The sequence below is a fragment of the Topomyia yanbarensis genome, chromosome 2 (assembly GCF_030247195.1).
Source record: "Topomyia yanbarensis strain Yona2022 chromosome 2, ASM3024719v1, whole genome shotgun sequence".
In the NCBI taxonomy this organism is placed as follows: domain Eukaryota; kingdom Metazoa; phylum Arthropoda; class Insecta; order Diptera; family Culicidae; genus Topomyia; species Topomyia yanbarensis.
Genome location: NC_080671.1, coordinates 139180674 through 139206107, shown reverse-complemented (window position 1 = coordinate 139206107; position 25434 = coordinate 139180674). Strand labels below are relative to the sequence as shown.

General features: G+C 40.9%; 1 protein-coding gene across 6 annotated transcripts in view; it reads left to right on the top strand.

Moving 5' to 3' along the window:
* LOC131681532 (T-box protein H15-like) overlaps positions 1–25434 on the top strand; it is a 135129-nt gene that overhangs the window by 90686 nt on the left and 19009 nt on the right. For 3 of the 6 annotated variants that reach the window (XM_058962355.1, XM_058962353.1, XM_058962351.1), the window contains exon 4: positions 9127–9412. In XM_058962355.1, coding sequence (XP_058818338.1) covers positions 9127–9412 — 286 coding nt within the window. Of the gene's footprint in view, positions 1–9126; positions 9419–25434 lie in introns of all 6 variants that reach the window. The other 3 variants (XM_058962354.1, XM_058962352.1, XM_058962350.1) reach the window with 1 other exon arrangement.

Below are 25434 nucleotides of genomic sequence, written 5' to 3'. Positions count from 1 at the left end.
TCCATGCCCGGACAAAAACTGCGTCAGATGGAAGTTCACCTCTTCATGCTTCCTATATACCCAAGTAGACACATTTGGGATGAGTCGGTGGGTCCACCTTCCTTTCTCCGCGTTGCCCACTTAGCCAACGTGTCCACTCGAACCAGTCTCCTTGCATTACGTTCATTTCTCCGCTGGTAACATTCTACGTCCTCAGCCAGAGTGATGCAGATGGGAATAATCCCGACAATTACGCATACCGCCTCCGACGATATCGTTCTGTACGCACTCGTGACACGAACAACCATTAGGCGAAACGTGCTTGTCAACTTCGTCCGGTTCAGCTTTGAGTTCAGCGCAGGCTGGTACTCCATACCTCAGTATTGAGGATAAGACACCTGCCAGGAGACGATTCTTGCCAGTGCGATAGTTGTCCTCGCAGCCTTCTTACATAGTCGACATGGCTGTTTGTAATTTAACCGATCGTCGACCATCACACCCAGGTGCTTCAGCGCACGCATCGATGGGATAGACTGTCCCCCGACGCTGATCTCGATACGCTGATTTTTTTACAGTTGCCAGCACTATCTCGGTCTTGTGGTGAGCCAGCTGCAACTTGACTTCAGCCATCCAGGTTTCCACGATGTCTATTGTCTCTGCCGTCAGCATTTCCATCTCAACCGACGATCTCCACTCCTCTGGGCAGTTCCAGTGTTAACACTCCGTTGTACATTATATTCCAAAGTTGGGCCGAGTATGGAGCCCTGAGGTACTCCCGCCGTGACCCTAATCGACCTCTTTCCGATGTTCGTTTCGTAGACCAGTACTCGGTTCTGGAAGTAACTTTCCAGAATCTTGCACAGATAGTTCGGAACCCGCATTCTGTGCAGCGCTGCGACGATTGCTTCCCAGCTAGCACTGTTGAACGCGTTCTTTACGTCGATCGTAGCGGCGCAGTAGCGGTTTCCCCTTCTCTTTTGCTTCGACGCTTTCTCCGCGCTCTCGATGACTGTGCGGATGACCAAGAGTATCCAGCAGGCATATAGGCCGATACGATGCTGGATCTCCTGGTGGTTTCTCTGGTTTTGGCAGCAACACCACCTTCTGAATCTTCCATCTATCCGGGAAGTAGCCTTCGTCCAGGCATTTCTGTAGGACTATCCTGAGCATGTCCGGAAACGCCAGGATCGCAGTCTTCAGTGCCACGTTGGGGATACCATCCGGTCCGGGAGCTGTCTTCGCTTTCAGCTCTTTTGCCGCAATAAGGAGCTCATCGTTGGAAACTTGATTGTCACCAGCATTTCCACCGTCTGCATCAACGTACGGTGTAGGCGGCCATACGGTTGGGTCGTGCTTCGGGAAAAGACCCTCCACGATAATTTTTAGTTTGTCAGCGCACATTTCGACTGGCGTCATTGGACCCTTGATCCTGGCCATAACGACACGATATGCATTGCCCCAGAGGTTAGCGTCTACTTCTCTGCACAGATACTTGTAGCAGGTGGACTTACTTAGCACTATCTCGCGTTTAAAATCAGCCCTGGCCGCCCGGAATGTTACTTTACACTCTTCTCTGACCGCCCCTGATCTTGCTCTTTGAACGCGCCTTCTGGCTTTTAGACAGGCAGTCCAGAGGATGCTGAGCCTTTCGTTCCACCAGTACGCCGGACACCGCCAGTTCCTCGGCTCCATTTTCCTCGGGATTGTTACATCGCATGCCCTCGCTACTGTTTCCGATAGCTCATCGGCGCTCGGAATTGGAGTGACGCTGTCAGCATGAAATGCTTCCACAAAAAGGTCCTTGTCGAAGTCCTTTATTTTCCACTTCCGCTCGCCAGCCCTTACTCTCCGCGTTACAGTACAATTCCGCCGACCAATGGTGTAGTGGATAGCCTGGTGGTCGCTATGTGTAAACTGCTCACTAACTCGCCAATTCATATTATCCATCAGCGACGCGCTGCAGAATGTTACGTCTATGATGAATTCCCGGCCACCTTTGCGGAATGTGCTAGCGGAACCTTCGTTGCACAGTCTTACGTCCAGCTTTGCCAGTGCTTCCAATAGGCTGTAACCTCTTGCGTTGGTCAGCCTGCTACCCCACTCCACGGCCCAAGCGTTAAAGTCTCCTCCTATAACAATCGGTGTTCGTCCGACTAACGAGTCAGTTAGTGCGTCCAGCATCCGATTGTACTGCTCTGGTGTCCATCTTGGGGGAGCGTAGCAGCTACAGACGAATATGCCGTTGATCCTGGCGATCACGAAGCCTTCGTGTGTGTTATCCACCACCTCTTGAACAGGAAAACCGCCCATCACTTGTATTGCACTATCCACAACCCAGTTACCGTTATCGTGGGGAACACGATACGGCTCTGCAATAATTGCAACGTCGCACTTCGTTTCTGTTGTCGACTGCCACAACAGTTGCTGTGCAATGTCGCAATGATTGAGATTAAGCTGGGTTATCTCCATCATCACCGTTGGCCTGCCTTCGCCTTTAAGTACGCAGGGCATTTGAAGCCTCCCGCCATGTGGTCGTTTCCGTCTTCCGGTTTGCAGATCAAGCACCTTGGTTGCTTCGTGCAGTCTCTAGCAACGTGCCCTTTTTCTCCGCATTTTCTGCACATCTGCATTGTCCTGGCCCTTGCAGTTCCTCGCCAGGTGTCCGAGGTCAAAGCATCTGAAGCATCGCTCTATCTGCTTGGAAACTCGCGGAGTGACTCTCAGTGAACACACCGACCATCCTACTTTTATCTTGCCGGTCTCCGCCAGCTTGCTGGCAACGGCCACCGGTAGTCGAATCGCCGCCGTTTGCCTTCCTCCATACGATTTCCAAATCCGGATCGTCGCTGGTACATCCAGTTTACATTGATCGATCAGTGCATGCTTCAGTTCTTCGATGGTCGTTATCTCATCTAAACCCTTGCACTCGACTACGGCTTCCTACGGCAGGGCTCTCACGTTCGCTTCGTATCCCAAGAATTTAGCAACGAGCTCACGGTAAGTCGAGCTCTTCACGGAAGGATCATTCTTCAGCTCGAAGATCATCTCGCGCTTCTGTGTGCGCCTCGTTCTAACGACGTTCTCTCCCAACTCCTTCAGCTCTGGGTCCTCTCTCACTTTCTTGGGAAGAGCGGCGTAGGACTTCGTATCGTTCGACGATCAGTGCATCTCCTTTTGGCGCCTTCTGACGGGCCGAAGGTTTTCCTTCCTTCTTCTGCTCCCTTTTTTGATCTTCCTTCTTCCTCTGCTGTTTCCCGTGCTTCTCCTTCCCACCTGCAACGGTACTCCAGCTTCCTCCATGTTGGGTGTCGTCTTTTTCTTCGGCAACAGCCACAGCATCCTCTAGCGTCTGCTTTTTGGGTCCACCTGGTCTTCCGTCTCCTGGCGAGGATCTTGTCCTCTTTGGAGTCACGGAAGCTGGTGTGTTCTCCACACCAATCTGCTTCTCCTTACCCGGCTTCGGAGGGGCTAGGACGATAGTAGCCTTAGCCGACGCCAATGCTCGCTCGGCTACATCAGCCCTCCGCGTTGCCGTGTCGTACTCATTTACGGCAGACAGTAGCACCTTTCGGATTCTGATGACCATTTCTTTAATGTCCTTATGAACATTGTTTCCACAAACTTGTGGAGCTCCTCCAGCAAGTGCTTCGCTGCCACTACGTTTGGCTTCTGTGGGGTGTAGTTCATCCCGCTCTGCCCTGGCTGTTGTTGCTGCTGCTTCTCCATCTTCTGCTCTTGCTGAGTGAGTTCAGTTGCTGCTGGTGGTGACCTCACTAACCCGCCTCTGGCGAACGGATTCGCCGTGCCTGCTCCGTTTATGTTAGTTGCTTGCTTATTCTCCATTTTATTGGGTCCCAACTTAGGCCCCGCTACCTCCACTCGCTGCACATAGTCGCCTCTCGTGATCCCATGATTATCTATACTGCCAAAAGGCAGCAGGGAGGTCATGCAAGGGTTGACACTGTCCTTCATGGGGAGTAGTGTTCAGAACCGGATCGGCGTAAATCGGGAATGCTCCAACCGAACCTAGTACCACCAACCAAATGATGGCGAGTTTCGAACGTACTCGGAGACCTGCCAGGGTTTTATTGGAATGGAGGCAGCCATGCTGTTAGCCCAATCGCCATTTCAGGTCGGTGTCAGCCTTCCTTACTCAGGGAGTAGAACAGCACGCCTATCAGCCCAAAGTGGCCGTACTATTCGAAATCCGTGTCCTGTCCGTTGTCGTTCGCCAAGGCCAGTATGCCATAATCAAGATGTTACTGGCGTCGATCCTGATGTGCCGGTTGGCACTCCGGTTGGGCTAGGGTACTTTTATTGCTAAGATCTTCGATTATTGGAATCTTAGGATCTTAGCAGAAGCGACACAGACTCGCTTCGTCGGAGCTGCTTTCGGTATTTTGGCCTTTTTTAGAGGTACCATATCCTAGCAAAACTCCGCAAATCGTAGTAGGGGGGGAGGGGGTTTCGTTAAGCCCGTAGACTGGACTGCTGTCCTTCTTGTCCCTGCTTTATGTGCTGTATGTGTTTTTTTAGAGAGCAGTAAAAAAATTTCAGGAAAACCCTGAGACCTGAGGGAAAATGTACAAAAACCCCAAAGTCTCAGGGAACGGGTTTGGGCTGCCATCACCCGACTCGCTAAAAACCACTGCTCTTGCCCAGAACCTGATTCCTCCCCGGCACTACCTTACGGCATTACTTCGGAGAGGGGTTTTTATGTGCATAGCACACACTCTAATTCAACTACTTACTAGTTTGTTTCTAGCTCCTCTACACACCACCAATTCTCTACCATCCACACAGACTGGCAAGTTCTGCATGGCAGTCGGAAAGCTGGCTGTGAGTCGAGGCTTAGTACTCCTCCCCTACGAATACAGCCTGGGCGGCAAACTTCAGACTGTCTAATTCACCGAGCCCTTCGGCTCCCTTGTGCCAGTTAGCACAGCAACTCCCTTCTCGCACCATTCAGCGCCGTTTACTCGTTGAGCAACAGACTTGTTCGCGAACTACTCGGTCTGGTCCTCGACGATGGACCTAGCCTACTCCGACGGAGAATTCCCCGGCGAGAGAAGTTCTCCCGAAACCGAGCCAACCAACCAGATGTCGAGTTCAGTTCGGCAATTCCGGTGGAGCAGGGCGTCCAGTTCGCTGATGCCCCGACGACCTGCGACTGGTGGTATTTCGTCACGGTCTACTCAGTCTAGTCCCCTGCGGTGGATCTAGCTTACGCCGACGGAGAGTTCCCCGGCGAAGGAGGCACTCCCGATACCGATTCTTCTTTTGTTTTAGCACCACAATTTCTTGAGCCCTTTGGCTTCCTCTCGTTCCGTTTCGCTCTACTTTCCCGATAAGCCATTCAGCCCCCGCCCTCGCTTGTTCGCGAACTACTCAGTCTAGTCCCCAACAATGGATCTAGCCTATTCTCCTGCAACCGAGCGGTAGGTTTCTCCTGATTCCGATGTTCGTTTTTGTGAGCCATTTAGCTCTACGCGTCGTCGCGCTCTAATCGATCTAGTCCCCGGTTGTGGATCTAGCCTACTCAACGGGCCATACAGTAGGTGCTGAGGTCTATCCGGCGATTCCGGTTGGAGCGTAACTTCCGGTTCACCAGCGCCCAAACGACCCACCGCTAGCTCTGCGACGCGATCTACTCGGTCTAATCCCCGACGGTGGATCTAGCCTAATCACGAGCTACCCGGCAGGATGTCGAGGTCGGTTCAGCGATTCCGGTGAAGCTTTACGTCCGGTTCCCAGGCGCCCCGACGACCCAACTCGGTGCTACGTCACGTACTACTCAACTGGCCCCCGGAGGTGGACCTAGTCTACACAGTTGGAGAGTTCCCCGGCGGCGGAATTTCTCTCGAAACCCGATTTGCGGCTTCTTGCTGTTCTCTTCGTCACTTCCTCTGCAGCTCAGAGAGTATGCTCGAGACCACTCTGTTGACAGCATCCCAGGTATGTTCGTCACGGCACATCTCTTCGACGATATTGTCCACTGTCATACCAGGTATACCCCTACGAACTTCTTCGAATCTAGGGCATTCGAAGATGTATGTATGTATGTATGTATGTATGTATGTATCTGTGTATGTGACCAAAAATATGCACATCGGTTACTCGGAGATAGCTGAACCGAGTTCATAAAAATTAGTCTCAAATGAAAGGTACAACGTTCCCATAGGCTGCTATTGAATTTCATTAAATTCCGAGTCCCGGTTCCGGAGTTACAAGTTTAAGAGTGCGGAAATTCACATGTTTGCCTTTCTCCTATAGAAAGGTTATTCAATCACTCTGTACATCGTCAACTTAATTTTTTTGACTTACATAGGTTTTCTGTATTTTAACAGGGTCGTAGTTAGGAGGATACGGTGAGGCCCTCCCCTCCCCCCCACATCACTCACCACCCTTCCCTGAACCGCCCTTCTCTCATCAAGTACCCCTCTACGCGAATAAAAAATTTTAATTGCTCTAGAATAAATTTTCCTAGTGGGTCTGAAAAACCATTGCAAAATTTGGTTTGAAATGATTTTGAGTTGAGAAACTAATTTAAAATTTCTTAACGTTTCAGCGTCGACATATAGCAACTCAAGTTCGTAGCTGTCGTTTCATTGTACGTATGTGTAAATCGCACTGAATATCTAATAGATATTTTCACCATTATATTAAACATAACCAGCCATGGAATCGTAGTTTGGATAAATGCGAAAGGCACAATTGCACCACTAGGTGGATTAAAACGAGTTTTTATTCCAAAAATTGTAGTTGGTCTCTATTGTAATCGATTTGTGTATGAAAATATGTATTACGTCGCATTGAACTTAAAGTTATAAGTAAAATTTTTGTACTTCTAAGAAGTTTCTAATTTTTTTTTTAGAAAATGTCGATTCTTCCAGAAATTATAGCTAGGTGTGTAATGTAGATCCCAAACTATAAAAAAATTGTTCAAATAATCGAGTTAATGTTGCCCTATAATCGGATTATGAATAAACAAGTCATTTTCTAAGGATAATCGAGTCTCTGGACAATCGAGTCTGGCCTGCATCCGATTTTTACATTCTAATATATTTAAAACGGGTTTTGTAAAACATGCTCTGCCTTGTGGCATTTATTTTCGGTCACTCAATTATTGGTTCATATTGTTTCCGCGCAATTCATGCTGAAAAGATCAACCATCATTAACAATTCTACAAGCTAAGGCTTTCCACCTTTGAATTAACTTGTTTCGAAAATTTTCGTGCAGTTCAACAATATTCAATTTCGTGAAATATTGTCATTTTTTTCTCATTCTGTCTCCCAAAATTACCCTTAATATCCAGTCATAATTGCGTCAAACATGTCTTTTCACTTAATAACTAGCGCTCTGGCGTACATTCGTTGTCCATTTGGCACTAGAGTGAATGGGAAATTGAGCTATATCATAACATTTAAGTGCTGTTTCGGAACGAAGGAAAGAAAAACCACGACGAACTAAAAACCGACCTGTTCCACGGCATATGAACGATGAATGGATAAGCAGCAAAAATAAATTAATAAGTTTGATGAGAGTAAAAAGGTGGGAACAGAAGTTATTACCATCTGTCACTACTTTGTAAAGTGTTTTAAGCAAACGGTCCTCTTACTGCATTGCTTTCCCATAAGTGGCGTGATGCAAATGATCAGCACAGTTTTTGTGTATAAGAATTGCTTGGACGAGAATTTTCCTTCGAATTAAATACAACAAAACATGAGCCTATTATTTGTCTCAGTGCTCAAATGCAACATCTTATTGGATCCTTCGGTGGATTTAATGCAATACATTTTTCTACAGTACAGTCAAGTGCATCGTAATGTGCGGATAAAAAGCGCCTTGTTGCCGGTGCAAAAAAAAACCTTTCCGCGTTTATTCAATTTCCCCACGGGTACCCGCGAAATGAGCTCTGATCAAAGTAATGAGACATGTATTTAAGAACCGCCGCAATTGCTGAGCTAAATCGACTCGTTAAACGGCTGCTCGCATCGCTCCGGCGAGGAAAATGACGTGGAAAATTGAAATTTATCTAGGAAATTGCTTCTGATGATGGCATTTTGTATTTTTTAGTTGCCACACCATAGCTGATGCAATCCGGTCGTGGAAACTAGGTTTAACAGTCTGAGTGGTGCTGTGAAAATAGCCATGTAACAACCGGGGTTCAATGTTTTCCGACCATCTCTTTTTGAAGAGTTCTTGGAAGTTGGGTTCGACAACAAAACTTGACATGTGTTACACACATTGCTATTCCGTGTCATGCGAAACTATTCCTGGCCGGAATAACCCCAAGTCTAACCTCCCAAGACCACCCACATTCGAACAGTCCATAATCGTGGATCGTGATAGCATACCCAACGATATGCCTTCAATCAATTTTCATGCAAATTACTACCGCTAACTATGTGCTGAATGGATGCCTTTATCCGTGATATTTTACGACTGAACCAACAAGACCCGGCGAATAGAACGGGCTGGCTGCGATGATACTGCGGCCCGTGGAGAAAGAGAGGAGGAAAATTCACATTTTCAGCACCTCCGCTTCGGCAGGTCTGCGGATCTACCTGCCCTCGACCGAGTTCGAAACTTCAAAAAGGCCTACTACTACGAAAGGGAAGACCCAGAAGCAGCAGAATTAGCCTGCTTATCTTATCCCTCTAAATCGCTCGAATTTACACGAGTAAAACACGCTCCCGGAACCGGTTTCGTGCGCTTACCTTGCCTCTCCGGGGACCCTTTTTCCGAACCCCATCCAAGCAAACGGCGACGGCGGCAAGGTGTTTTAACGCGCACACCGTTTCGGTTGCTTTTGCCTCTTTGCATTCAACATCGTTTTGATATCGCATCAAAGTTTGTTTCGTATTAAAATGCTTGTTTCATTTGCCTCTGAAGTACCAGCACCATATTCAGTCCTTGTGCGGTCACGTGGTTCGGGTGGGGAGAGGTGTGCTCGCTCGGGCCTTGAGCGACCCGAAACAGATCGTTATCGATGAACATGCTGTAGTTTCATGCTTGACCTTTTCTGTTAAAGCTTAATTAGAGAATGGGCGATATTTGATCGTTATTTTTTGTGATTGGGAAACGTTTACGGTTCTTTCATAAGTAATAAAGTTTAATAATTCACATTTTCTGTTCCGTTTCAGACGTATGTTTCCAACGGTGCGGGTGTCCTTTTCCGGACCACTCCGGCAGGTTACCCCCGCCGACCGGTATGTGGTCCTGTTGGATATCATTCCGATGGATAACCGGCGCTACCGATACGCGTACCATCGGTCCTCCTGGCTAGTGGCTGGTAAGGCTGATCCACCGCCACCGGCGCGACTGTACGCCCATCCGGACACCCCGCTGGGAGCGGAAGCTCTACGGAAGCAGGTCATCTCCTTCGAAAAGGTCAAGCTGACCAACAACGAGATGGACAAGAGCGGTCAAGTAAGTGTACGTAACGACAAAACTTTCCGAATTTTGCACGATTTACAGTAGAACGTTGAGTTGTTTGTATTTAGGTATGGTGATGAGTAGATGTTTCCATTGTCTTGTCATCTTACAGGGTTTTTTTTTGTCAAAATCGTTGAAGCACTTATTAGAGCGAAAATCGCTAAGTTTGGATCAAGGGCATCTTCGAAGGAATTTATGTGCGTTATGAAATATTTTTTCTAGTGTTGTGATTACAATGAGTAATCCCTTTCAGAGCGAGACATTTACTATTTTTGCCTTTCTCATATAAAGAAGGCTATGCAATTACTCCAAAAATCGATTTTTAAACTGAGGCCCGGAGGGCCGAGTGTCATATCAGTTCGTCGAGATCGCAAAATGTCTGTGTGTATATATGTGTGTGTCAAATAATGTCACTCAATTTTCTCAGAGATGGCTGAACCGATTTGCACAAACTCAATTTCAAATAAACGGTATAAACACATTCCACGCACTTGTATCGCTTACCTCATGAAAATAAATCTGCTAATATAAGTAAAAGTTGTTCTGAAATATGTTGGTGTAGGTTTAAGGCTCCCAAATCATAGATATACAAAAAAATTTTAAAAGAATTTTATGACGGTCGTCAATGGAAACCAATAATACATTTATGACTCGTTTTTAATAATTGAATTCATTTTGCCGTACCACACCGACAGGTTTGTAAGAAAATTTATTTGGAATAATCTTAAATTCCATTTTATTGTTCACATATTGTACAAAGATTTCATCTTCGGACGCAGATTTATTGAGTGAATTGATCATCGGATACAAGGGGGGCAAAAATTGACCATTTTTGCGTTGTCCCCTAACGCAAATATCATGTTTTTTTTTAATTTTTCATGAAAACAAAGCACGCTATCTATGAAATCTTTTTAGAAGCTGTTAGTACTCATCAATACCTTTCTAAAAATATGCTATTTGTATATAACAAGCTTTGGAATCGTTCTTTCAGAGGGGTGCACTGAAGTGTTGTCCCCTAACGCTTTCCGTTGCAATACGATAAATCCTTCTGCAGAGTTACTTTGAGAGCCTACAGAACAGTATATTGACATAACAGATATAACCAACCTATTTCAGCAAAAGCCATGCAGTGTCATAGGTGACCTCAGAGGCTGGGAGGGGGGGGGGGGTTCCATTAAGGGGGAGGCCTTATAATATCGAAAAATTATCAAGTTTATTTATTACATGTATCAGTAAATAAGCTATCTAAGGATAAATCAACAATTTCAGAGCAGAGTTCGAAGTGATTTCAAAGATATAGAATGGAACGCATTAGAATACCAAATAAGTATGAGAGCGCGCGGAAGAATTTGGTCATAGGGAATAACACTCACTCGTCGTCACATTCTTTCAAATTAGCGGGATAATTATTGACTACTTGGAACTAACCCGATTTGTCTTTTCGGGATAGATTTTCTTCAACATGAACCAAACATCGTAGTTTAATGCTGTTTTTTTATGTTTGTATACGTTAAATTCAAATTGTTATCCTGAGGATGCGCATTTCTTAGAATTCGCTAATAAAAGATACAATTTCACGAAATTCTCCAGTTTTCCATTATTTAGATAATTTAATGATAAACCAGCCATCTGAGCCATAAGACCGCAATTGTGTGAATTTTTTTAACGAATTTTTTTGTACTCTAATATATCTAAATTTTCAAAAAGCTGGATCTTACCCTTCTTTTCCTAAAATTGCGTAAAACGGCTACATTTTGATTAATTTCCGAAATCATCACTAATAGGTGTCGTTTTGCAGATCTATGAGTAGAAACAGTTGTGCAAACGCCAGAGGATGAACTGAAAGGGCGATATTCTCTTTCGAATTTTTTTTTTCAACCGTGTTCCTCGTATTTCGCGACAACATTATATACAATATGTAAATTGAATAACTGCTCGACTGAGTATAATCGTTTGACAGTCTTTACTTTGTTGAATTGCTTCTGAGTCACTGATTTGTAACGTAGCAAGAAAATAAATATTGAACCACCCTATGGAGTATTTTATCTGCCCTAATCGCGAGTCAATTTTATTTTCAAGATTTTATAAGGTCAAAAAACAAAGTCAATGCATCAAACTTACATGAAAAAACTTAGTTGGTGAACGAAATAAAAAAAAATTGAGTCACCCTAAGAAACAGTCAATTTTATTTCATATATTTTCCTATGTCAATCAGGAGCGGATCCAGAAAAAAATTTCGGAGGGGGTCCAAAATTTCGACTTCAAAATGTTCATTGTACAATACGTAATATATAATACCCTCATTTAATTAAACTCAGTTTTGGTAATCGAATCTGGTTTGCAAAGATTTTGAACTTAGAATGAAAAAAAGAAACTTTTTTAAAAATTATCAAGATGTTAAAAATTTTCGGGGGGGGGGGGTCCGGACCCTAAGACCCTCCCCCTGGATCCGCCACTGATGTCAATAATATATTAAACTTACCAACACTTCTTCAAAACCACCTTTTTCGATCTATTAGAAAGTGGCGATTGTGGTCTATAATCTCTTCTATACCGGGCCACACTGTGGTATGCGGTATGTCCTGTTCTCATTTCATATTAATTTGATTTCATAATAAAACACATGAAGGTGAAACTAGAAATACATCTGGTTTGGCATTTCAAATCTTTATTTTGAGTTATTCACAGGTTCAGAGGTAATATACATCGCTTTGTTTGAGCTTCAACTAATTCCTCAGTCGCGTTAGGGGACAACACTTCATATGCGACCGTTTGTGTTCATTTTGGTGTTGTCCCCTAACGCAGTGTTCGTAGCAGCCGTGAAAAATATTTCCTAAAAACTCGAAAATCTAAGTATACAGTATTGTTCTGTGACTAACGATGATCAAATTTCTAGAACAAATAGATGCTCTAAAGTTCGAGACAGAGCAGGTTTTTTGATAAATACAACTGTAGGTTGGAAAATCAATTTTTTGCGCTGTTGTCCCCTAACGCGACATTTTCACCTCTCAGAATGAAAGGACAACCTGGAAAACATCAAACCCGTAAAATTAACGTTGTGTTAGGACTTTTAAAGTATTCAATTAAGTTTTTTGAGCGTACATCGTAGGATTTTTCAAACGACGAGCTGTTAACAGTTGCAAGATGCGTGCAAACGTTGTCCCCTAACGCTGGAATGTGTCTATAACGCTCCCATAAGACGCTATTGAATTTTTAGTTGAATCTTCCGATTCCGGAGTTACGGGTTGGTCACACAGCAAATTCCCATATAAACTGGTAACCCTATGATGTCCAAATAATGTAATACATATTCAACATTACTTGGATTTGTGGATCTAGATCACTAATGACCAATTGAAGTACTTTTGATCACATTGGACACCTATGACGGACCTTGATGCCCCCTGGGAACTCGTTCTGACTTTTGGTTCCGGGGTTACAGGTTGGTAATTGCGGTCACATAGGAATTTCTCATATAAACCGGTACAATTGTAATACCGTATAGGTTTAAAATCTATTTAAATAAACATCAATTTACTTCGATTCGCAGGCCTAGATCACTGATGGCGAATCAAAAATTATTAGAATGTATTGTCCATTATCGATGATTCCGGAAGTCCCGGGGTTTCAGGCAAATTCCAGATCTAAAGCCACTTCGGTTGTGACAACCAAATTTCACTAACCTAGTCTCAAATGGCAGGTATAATAAGAAGTTCAGTTTTAAACTCTCCATCTACCCGTCCACCTCCTACCTCTCAACCCACAGTCCACTCACACCACCACTCTCTCAGACTTCCCACATGCATTCCCTTCATCCACCCCATATGCTACAATAAGTTAGATGATTCCCGATGCATCCCTCCTCTCCCACTAGTTATATCCCTTCCCTTCTCCACCATGAAGTTAACATGAAGACAACATTGAACTCACGCTGATTAAGCTATATAAATATTATATTTTTGTTTGCTTCAAGTGTGTCAGTATCGACATGTTGCTTATCAGGTCCGTGACAGTCGTACCATTAAATAATAGTTTGAATAAATGAGAAAGGCACAATTGCACCACTAGGTGGATTGAAACAGGTTTTTTATAATTAAAATTGATAAAATGCTGTCTACGAAACTGCTAACAATCTTTCTGAACTTCAATCTATTTTGCAATGCATTCAACATAATTACTTTCACATGTGGGTGACCCTTTCAAAATTAATTCTTCAATGTAACTTTTCAAATATCGTTCTGATGAACTTGAAATGTTTTGTACAATGAGTTGCATCGTCAATTTTTCGCAAAACAACTTTGACTCTCTCTCGTACCCAGGGTCGGCGGAACATTTTTTTTCCCGAGTGGGTAGTAAGATTCGGAATGATTTCTACCCGTACCGACGAAAATTCAGACATGGCGTGTGTAAGTAGAAATAAAAATTCCCTGATAATTGCTGGTGGTCATTTAAAAACACCCTTTTTAATAGGCTGTAGGTATGACCAACGGCTCAGCGAAAATGTGTTTGTGGATTACTGATACTAGATGGAGCATTGGTACAGCTAAGTCTCAATTACTCCTTCCCTTTAAAATTCGTTGCATTGATTTTTCTTTGGTGGGTACTGAAGCCCGCATGATAGTGTTGACCAATGGGAAGGTATCTCCGACGACCGACATCTTTTCGCGTTTAATGAAGGTCGATTTGAATACCGAAGGCAAAAATAACGCCGATAAGTCTCCTTTTGACTTCAAACCATTTCTATTTAATACATCCGGTCCCTAGATGGTCTACTACTGGACCAAAGATAAGCCATTTAGCATCATTGATATATCGCGTGATCTAACTGAACAACACTCGGGCGTGTACGAAGAAGTATTATGTCTAAGTAACCACCCGGAAAGTAAAGATTGATGGTGGATTCTTCGAGAGGGGTCTTCATTGCCAAATATGGGGTTGGCTCCTTCCGGAACCCTTTGCTTCAGTCAATCAAAATTCTGGTATGAAAGCAATTGCGTTTAGCAAAACTCGAGGAGCATAAGAAAATAACTTATTTTCCATTAGCCTCATTTCGAGCCTTTCGCTGGATGTGGTCTTCCAAACCTGCTCGCTTTTTGTGTCGCGGGGCTTCGTTGTAAACAATGGAGTCATAGATTTACCCATTGTAGAAACAAGACACGGTGTGCAAAATGCGAAGAGAATCATGAAAGGTTTTGCTTATGTGGAGAGACTACGTATGAACTGTCGACATATCTCGCATAGAAATTATACGGGGAAAACTGAATCATTCTTTTGAGGAACGCTCCGAGACGAAATGCTAAAGAGGGCTACGCCTTCGGCCACGACTAATGTCTACGGTCCCCAGTTCACTAAAGAGCGAGATACTGACAATCCCATTGAGGGAACATTTTCTAATATGTCTATAAATTTTCGAACGAGAAGAATCATTTCCTATCATAAGCTTCCTCATAAAGACCTGAGAGTGTCCCTTGATGGGTGCTGTTACAAAACCGACGTAAGTTTGCTAGTCGTATTATTTCCTTGGTTTTACACAACGCATTTGCATTAAGTAAAACCTGGTAAACTTCCGATGAAGACGAAACGAGTACCCGGCGCATACAATCGTGGACGATCTCTCACTCCTTGGTGGGCAAGGAGTGCACATAATTGTACGCGTAAAAGCCCTATAAGAACTTTCTGAACTTAGGACCACCCGCATTTATCCGAATATACGCGACTTTAGAAACGCAAATGAAAAACTTGATGAAACATAAAAACGCGGTTATTGGCACCGTTTCGTCGACGGATTAATGAGAGAAACAATATTTCATCTGGTGGCTAGGCCGTACGTTGTGTTCTCGATTCAACTATTGATCGGAATACACAGAACCAAGAATCCATTTTCGGTGACAACAGCATTCCATGTAGAATTCAAACATTCAAACGAGAGACGTTTCGCGATGAAATGATGATACTGTATATACACGTAATGATTGTTCTTCAAACCCACAAATAGATCTGACAACATAGATGCTCGCGCTACGCATTGAAGTGCGTATATTACCGTAATGTTCAACAGATTATGAGAGCTATGCATAGCTTCTATGCTAATTATTATGACAGTAGCGGAAAGAGCGATTATAAAAGAGGCTTTGCTTCAAACATTCTCCCCACAAATCTTATGGTTTTAAATTCACCCATCAGCGACCATGCCCACATAGTTACATTTCCAAGGAGGCTTTCCGTTTTAATGGAATGGAAAACATTTCTTGGTTGAAAAATTGGGAGCTCCTGGGTGCTTTCTCTGAAAATCATACCAGATTACTAGATACAAATATTAGTTTGAGTTCTTTCGCATTGGTCCAACCAACAAACCTTGGTTTAAATGGGATGGAAGGAAGGTCGCGACTTCCTTCGGGTGCTATCTCGGGTCATGTCCAATCATTGTACGTTGAATGCACGTCTCTGGCGTATTGGGGTGGTGGACAGCTATCTCTGCGCTTGTGCTGACGGTTTTCGCAACATTAATCATGTTATCTGGTCGTGCGCCTAGTGTCTATATGTCTCTCTGGTTGAAATGCTAACAGCTACCTGGAAATTTGATCCCAAGAGTTCCTAGTTGATATAAGGAGGCCAGTTGACGATCATGTTCACGATAGTGATTTTCCGTTTGCCAAAAAGTCGCTAGTTTAATTTCATTTTCCCTGTCATTCTTGTCCACTCTCTCCACACTATCCCTGATCAGCGTTTTAAACTTTAACTCGTTTCAAGTGTTAACTCTAGTTTTTCGATCTAGTGTACATGATCTCGAGAGAAAAGAAAACATTGTATTTCCTCTTGCCACCATGAGTAAATTCGCCGAAAAAGCTCTGGTTCGGCCCTATGCCGGTCGTTGACTTAAAATTTTGTTTAATATGACCGAGTTTTTGAGAGGTGGAATAAATTCTGAAGGTGAAAATGTAGCTTAGGCTTGCGGAAGTCGCGTACCTTCAATATTATCATCTCCGAAATACAGTGTTAATATCATGTATCAGGGCACGCGAATCAGAATATATTGGCTTAAATGGCACGTTCCCCGTATGAAGTTGAGGATAATTTCCTCAGCGGAAAGAAAGGAGAAGGTGGAGGGAGGAAATAACATTGACAGGGTGGGAAAAATAACAGCACAAAAGCAAACAGCACGTATGTTTTGGGAGGGGGGCAGGGTTTCTTCTCTAATCTTCCAGCCATCACATCACATGATTGGATATTCTTAGTATGTATAATAAACATAAAGTTGTGACACAAGGTGCTGAACGCGCACTAAAATCCTATCAATCGTATTTTTCATTGGATTGTCGGCTCAAAAGATATGACCAAGGGGCCGATCATAAATGATGTCGCGTATTGATAGTTGGGGAGAGCATCACATAACACAAATTACCGAGAACATTATTCCCTCACGAATACCATGTAACATCGATGACGGAGCAGTGGGATTAAGGCTAAGTTCCCTCCGGGTCGTGCAAAAGCAAGCAACAACAAGTAACATCAATTTAGGCGCCGACGTCCTTTTCAAGCGTAAAAGTTAAGTATAAAATTTAAGGCACATCCAAAGGTAATTCTGATGTTACCACCAGATGATATGATTACGTCCTACCTACTTCTCCTAAGATTTTTTTAATTTCTATTTAGCGTTGATACCTAAATACGAACTCTTTCATTTAATCAACTCTTAGGGATGCAATGAGTACAACTAGCACAAAAAATTATGTGAATTTGTTAATTACTTATTAGTTATAAACAATTAAACTCGAAAATCTCATTTTTGCCTTTCTCCTATAGAAAGGTTATGCAATCACTCTGAAAGCCGACTTTTTAACGGAGGCCCGGAGGCTGCTATTGAATTTCAATTAATTCCGACTTCCGATTCTGGAGTTACAGGCTGAAGAGTGGGGTCACGCATGAAATTCCCATATAAATCGGAATCAGCATGGTATCTAAAAGATGCAAAACTTCATAAAATGTGTTCGAAAATGTTTGGATTTAGACTATCAGCTCACTGATGCCCAATCAAACCCACGTTGGCCACATTGGAGACGTTCGGCGGAACCGGAAGCCTCGGGAAAGTTACTAAGTTCCCAAATTGAATTCACATCTGCTTCTAAATATTCCCGAACGGAGGGCTTAGTGGAATGTACGTAATATTTCAAAGGTTTTTTTCCATTTAATTCCACTATGTTTAAATGCACTTGCACTTCACTATTTAACAGATATCGGCATTTCGATTACTACTTGTAATCTTCTTCAGTGTTTGTATCAGTCTATAGGAAATTACGACCACAACATAGTGGAATTAAATGGAAGAAAACCCTTGAAATATTATGTATGACTCGATTTTCACATATTTAGTCTCAAATAAAAGCCACAACAGCCCTATTGAATACTATTAAATTTTTCTTTGAATCGGAGTTCTGGTTCCTGTGTTACGGGTTTAAGTGTACGGCCACATGCAAAATTCCTATATAAACTGGTCTAATCAATGATGCAAAAATAATTAAAATGAGTTACAAATTGCTTGAAACTGTTGGCCGACACTCTTATACCATTCGACTCACTTTTTTGAGTTCGGGAAATGTGTGTATGCGTATGTGTGTATGTCTGTGTGTATGTCTGTGTGTATGTGTGTGACCAACAGTTGCGCATCGGTTACTCAGAGATGACTGAGTCGATTTTCTCAAAACAAGTCTCAAATGGAAGGTATATTATGCAGATGGGTGTAGCATCGCGCCTCCCCCCCATTTACCCTTACACCTCCACTTTTCATCAATCCCCCCCCCACACACACCCGGCCACCCTCGCTCCCGCTTTAGGGCATTGCAAAAAACACTCATTTTTGAAATCGCATAGGCCTACTATTGTGACAAATATCAATGTAAGCTCAGATGCCAAATTTCATATCATTAAGGACAATTTTGGACCTCCATCTTGCTTGAAATTTTTGAAATTGGTACTATGGGAAAATACAATGTGTCCCATATATATATACGTTCACCCTAATTTTTCAGAATAAATTTTTGCCTTTCTCATATAGAAAGGTTATGCAATTGCTTCGAAACCGACTTTCAAACCGAGGCACGGAGGGCCTTATATACCATTCGACTTAGTTCGTCGAGATCGAAAAATTTCTGTGTGTATGTATGTGTGTATGTATGTATGTATGCATGTATGTGTGTATGTGCGGATATATTAAAAAAAATGTCGATCTGTACAAAGATTCAAATGAAAGGTATAATATTCCCATTGGCTGCTATTGAATTTCATTTTGATCTGACATCTGGTTCCGGAGTTACGAGAAGAAAATCTTGTTATAATTTATCCACATCGGATTCTCGAAATTTTCTGAACCGATTTTTACAAACTTAGGCTTATATGAAAGATACAACGCTTTCATCAGACACTATGAAATTTTATATGGATCCGACTTGTAGTTCCTGAATTACAGGCTGATGAGTACGATCATGCAGAAAAACCAGATTTCAACGGGTACTGTGATGTATGTATAAAGGTGAAATTTTTTTCAAAAATGTGAACACAACTGCTTGGATTTGTAGTTCTAAGTCACGAACAGTCATTTAAAGTCTCTTTGGCCACATTGGCCACCATCGACGGTACCGGAGGCCCCATCGAAAGTATCCAAATTTAAAATAACAATGACATCGGTTTCTTGGCTAGACCATGTGGACCAACTTCTGTTTCAAATGGAAGTTTTCACAGCAACGTAAACCGACCTGATTTATGGTTCCGAAGTTACAGGTTGCACAACAAAAAATAAATAAAATTTAAACGATATGTAAATCAATACGAATGTAAACATACAAAGCTTGAATCAAAGATTGTATTGATAATTAAGTTGAATTCGATTAACTCAATGAGAGCATCAAAAAGCATATGATTATACACTTTCGTTCGTGTGATATTACATGTCATTTATTTTACAGCAATGTTGGATTAAAAATACATTAAAGTGCATTTGTATCCCGTTTAATGAAACTGTAATTTTAAATCAACGTATAAAATTATAATAAGATTCGTTTAACAAGGCACGATAAGTTGTGTGTATTTGTAGTGGAACTTAATTTTATATTTATATTCATGATCCAAATATGTGCATGAAAATAAATTAAAAATCACAAAATATTTTTTTTTTCTGTGTGTGGCATGCGGTCACATAGAAAATTCCGATTCAAACCGACACCGCGATGATTGCAAAAAGGTCGAAATTTCGCTAGAATGTGTGTCAAACAACTTGCATTTGCAGTTCTAGGTCACTGATGGCCAACCGAAATCTCATTGACCACATTGACCATCACAGACAGTTCCGGAAGTGCCACGGAAAAGTGGCCACCCATCAACATTAACAAACTAACAAGGTTTGGCCGATTTTACACAAACTTAGTCCCAAATTAAACGCATATTATCCCCATAGACGTTTATGATATTTCATACGGATCGATTATATGGTTCCGGAAACATAGACTGAACCGTCCAGTCACATATGAAATTCCCATATAAGCCAGAACTTAAAATTTTATTTTCAAAGAGCATGAACTCAAATTGTATTTTCGATTCCAAATTCAATTTAATAAATCTCTAGCTGCTCCGAAAAAAAATTTGTGAACACTTTTTGGCGTTTAGACCTTTTGGGCATAAAATATCCTTCCTACACATGGTACGGTACCCTACTTCTTTCGCCAGCTGATTAAGATAACCAAACTAAGTCTCAAACCGTCAATTACTGGTCCTGATGGTTCAAATTTTCGATTTGGTCTTTTTTTTTAGAAATTGAATATTGATTTCTTTTCTTATATATTGACAACTATGCCATGTATGATGAAAATGTAATTTGTACATTAGAAAGTTTATAATGAACATTACCAGCCATGAAATACTTGTGTTCATAATTGAGAAAGGCACAATTACACCGCTAGGTGGATTGAAACAGTTTTTTTACAGTAAATTCGGCTCTGTCTGAACTAGAAGTCTTAGAAATCTAAAAATTTGTTTGTAAGTATCTCAAACATTGAACTAAATAATAGATTTTTTGCAGAATTTTTCGTAGGTCAGGTTTTTCGAAAAAAAATTATCGCAAAAATAGAGTTTATTATTATGTTGATCTATAAAAGATGCTGAGAGACAGGGATAACTTATCAACTAGCATAAAAATAGGTTATATGGTTTTTGAGGTTGCTGATTATGATTCTGATAACAGAATTTGAAAATTCAAAATGGCGGCTACACAATGGCAGTTATTTTTTACGAAATTTGCGAATTTTGTTTCAATGAACATAAAACTCGATTTACGAGAGTTTTTGGGATTGCGATTCTGATGACAGAATTCGAAATTTTAAAATGGCGCCTACAAAATGGTAGCCATTATTTATGAAATTGGCAAATTTTGTCACATTCAGCATAAAACTCAATTAACGGAGGATTTTGGGTCGCGCAGTTGTCATATTAGATCCTCCATTTTGAATTTTACATTTTCGACATCAGAATTAGAATCACAAACCTACATAAAGCGAAAAATAACAGTATTACAAGCGAAAAATAACAGTATTAACAATGAAAAAAATTTGCGTCGCAAAGGGTTATATAAGATAATGACTGCTGGCCTTTGAACTTTCAACATTCTATGAATAAATTTAACCATTTTTATAACATTCGCCATTGGAAGCCCAACCCACCTAAAGCAAAAAGCAAATTTCAGATTAAGCCATTATTGTTGCTGAATCGTTTCCCGCAACCATTCTTGCTAATCACTTCTTGTATTTCGTCATAAAAACCGACAATTGTTTCGATACATGAAAGAAGCTCGTCTCCGCACGGCACTCGCCGTTTCGATCGTTTTTCTCTCATCGCGATAACTGTTTTATTGTCATTAGTTATTTCGTTACACCTCTTCGAATTGGATCATCACAATGGGTACCAAGACGACAGCGGCCATCAATTGCTTCAAGACGATGGCGATGGTCTATATCATTTTGATCAAATCATAATTTATGGATTGCCATCATACTTCGCCATCGTCCGATTCTGAATGGGAGCTCGTTGGGTAAGAGTGAACCAGAATGAAAGAGAGTGAGAGAGAGCAAAGAACTTTTATTTATTGGTATCCAACCAACTGCTTCGTAATTTGAAGGGTCGCTCGGTTATGTGCCTACATGTTACCAATAAATGGTGACCACATACCTACGGCATGTCCCCATCACGATTTGTACAGCGATGCTCATGAGCGGGTTAGTTGGTCGCTGATGGGATCTATTTAAAGCTGCGATTGTTAAAAAATGGCTTTCGTTGCAAATAAATCAACACTAAAGTGATATATTTGAGCTAATCGAGGTATATCCAAATGTTTGAACATGACCATTGAAATTACTTAATTGATTCATGCTCTAATGAGCGACCAGAGGTTACCCGCAATCTTCGAAGCAACTATTACACAGTCATAATAACTATCACCGCATAGGTATGGAATTATAGACTAGGCGGTGAAATGACACTCAAATAGTATGTTATCAGTGCTTACTTAATGGTAGCGTCTGTGTGGGCTATATCCCTGATGTCACCGTCACGGAGTCGGTTGTCAGCATGCCATGTGGTGACGTCAATAGCCACAAAGAGTTATGAGCACAGTTCATTCACCGCGGTGTCATTCTGTATCACGGCTGACTGGACCGGGTGGGTATTTAAATCATCAGGGACGCTACATATCCTGCGGAAGTGATGATGTTCGAGCACTTTTGTGGAGATTGATTGCCATTATATCCAGGGCTGTCTTTGCGCCCGCTACACAGTCCTGTACAATGCAAATTACAAGTTTACGCATAAGGCGATTAAATCAGATTCCATCACAATGCACCATTATTAAGGTCCCTAAACTCTAATTTTTTTCTAATTTTTCTATCATGAAAGGTTTTCGCATTATTGACATTTTGATGACAATTTGAGAAACCTTTCCCCTGAATATAGATTTTATGGAGCTTGTTCTAGAAACTGAGTATTTACTGGAAGTTTTATGTTTATTTTGAACAGGGGAGGATCCAGAAACAAATTTCGGATGGGGTCTGAAATTTCGATTTTGAAAAGTTCATTGTACAATACGTAATACATTACGTACCTACAATTTCCTCATTTAATAAGAATCAGTTCTGGTAGTCGAATTTGGTTGGGAATGATTTTGAGCTTGGGACGAATTTTAAATTGAAAGTAATTTAAAAATTTTCAACATGTTAAAAAAATTCGGAAATCTGCACCCCCAGGACCCTCCCCTGGATCCGCCACTGATTTTGAAAAGCATTTTATTCTTGATGGAGAAACCTGAATAACTTATGAAAAAGGTTGTAATTTCACGAAAGGATTCTTTGTTTCGAAAGATTGTCTAAAAAATAACTTGAAATGGCTGCATTTTGAAGGACAATTTTTCATGTGTATTTTGGATTGAAATAACAACTTGAAGCACATTCTATAAAAAATTATTTAAAGTTGCAAACTAAATGAATTGCAAAAATATGTTTAAAGTTTTTGTTAGAAAATCTTTTATTGGTAATTTCTCCATAATGCAATTCGATTTAAAACTTTCTTTTTGCAATTGTACTTCAAACAATTGATTTTGCCTTTCTCATCTGGAAGAGTTATGCAATCAGTCGAAACTTCTACACTTCAACCGAGGTCCGGAGGGCCTATTCTATTATACCAAACGACTCAGTCCGTCGAGATCGAAAAATGTCTGTATGTGTGTATGCATGAATGCATTAATTGTAAATAATAATATAGATATATCTAGTATTTGTGAAACCTTGTTAAACGAATCGAATTTTTTTCGCATTCCTTATTTTAATATTTTTAGGAAAGACCAAAACGATTCATTTCGTGATGTTATGACTGGCATTCGTAAAAATATTGAGTACTGTACCTAAAATCTTCCTACATCTAAGGGGCCGTTCATATACCACATGGACAAAAAAACCTTCGATTTAAACTACCTCTTCCCACTCCGTGGACAAGCGTGGACAATTACTGTAGCCCTATCCCCTCCCTACGATGTCCACATGGACTTTCCAATTTTTTTCGAGTGGTTTCAAAAAATGGGTTTTCAGAAAATTTTCCAATATGTTAGACTACTATGGCGAAGAAGGACTTAATGAAAATCGTTCAAACTTCAACCACAGAATCACGCATAGAAATAATTTTTAATTTCAACAATATTTGAAATAATACAGCATTGAAACAACAATATTTATTTGTTGAATCTAAACAAAATATCTGTTGAATGTATTACTTCAAATCGTTGATTTAACAATATGCATAGTTGGTTCAACCGTATTTACGTATTACTGAAATCCGTTCAAGATATCCAAAGTTGTATAGGCGGACCATTCTTTCACCACAAAATATTTAGCAATTTTTACGGCGAACTTTTAAATTTTAGTTTTTAGTAAAATGGTGGAAATTTCTGGTAACGCTAGGCATATACAAAATCTGCCATTAAATTGTTTTGTTGAACCAACAATATATTTTTCAAAATATTTTTTTCGGATAAACTAACAACCATTTTTGATTCAAGTTTAATTTATATATAAAAATTTAATTAATTTAATTTTATATAAAAAAAATCGAATTTTTGAGTTGAAAAATGTTATAATTGGTTCAACTACACGAAATTTCTCTGCGTGATCATACACTTCTTTTGTGAAATTTCAATGGAAATATCTCATTTCTGAACGAAATTATGATCTTTCATATTTACGTTTTAAAGATTCATCATAATAATATAAAACTGTGGTAAACTATGGATTTTTGAATTGGCCTGTAATTACCACCACAAGCTTTCAAATCCGAGAGTAGTGGTATTTGACCACACAAGATTGAATCAAATGAGTCAGACAGAATTTTTTTTCTCGAATTTTGTTTCGCACGATTTCCTCTGATTTTTTAGTTGCTAGTTATCATCACACACTATGCTGTTATAAGCACTTTGACTATTTCAAAATCTAATGAATAGTACACGTGGACATTTCCAATACACTCACCCTACCCCTACCCTCCCCTAAATTATCCACGTGGTATATGGATGCCCCCGTTACGGATTTAAACTGTTTGTATATTTCTGCCGAAATAAGGAGAACATTAATAGGTTTCTCCTTTTTCCGGAAATATACCGAAAATGGACCTTCAGCTGATAGAGGATATTTTTTATGTGGTTCCAAATTTTGACCATGAGATAAATTATCTTGAGAATCAAAAAGCTCAAGAGGATCACCCGTCCATGTGAAAAATAGTCAATGAATTAAAATAATTTTAAACGTAACACAAAATTAAAATAACACATACACAATAAAAAATAAAAGAAGCAAAATAATACTTATCCTTTTCTTTTTTTTTCAATGCTTCTTCTTCAAGAACTTCGAATACCGCTTGTCTTTTTCAGCTTAGGATCCAATCCTGGAGCTGCGTGGCTTCCTTCCTTCTACGAGCAAAATCGAGAATTCACTTCTATTGTCTCGTTCCCAACTTTTTTTTTCTTTTTCCGGTCCTGATAGGGAACCGCAAACACTGCTATTAATTTTCATCACGCTAGAATGAAGAAAAAATAATAGGCATAAAAGAAGCACAAACTCGTCACTTCCTTCAAAGCTTGCTTCGATCAATCAGTGGTGTCCTTGAACGATTCTTTAAAAGATATTTTTCTTCTTTTTCCAAAACCAACACTATTTTCTCTTGAAAAAATTATTAATAAATTCATAACAATTATAGAAAAATTTTCACGAAAAAAAGGTATTTTTCAAGCACACAACACTTAAATTTCGAACAAGCTAAAAAAAGTTTTGAAATCGGTTGAAAACTTTTTTGGCAATCGTAATCACCGCACAGACGTTTTTTGGGAAAACAGTGTTTCGTCAGGTTTCGTCCTGTCAGTTGAAATGTGATTCGTGACAATACCAGTTTAAATACTGATTGTTTCACTACGTAAGTAATAATTAGTATTATATATTCGA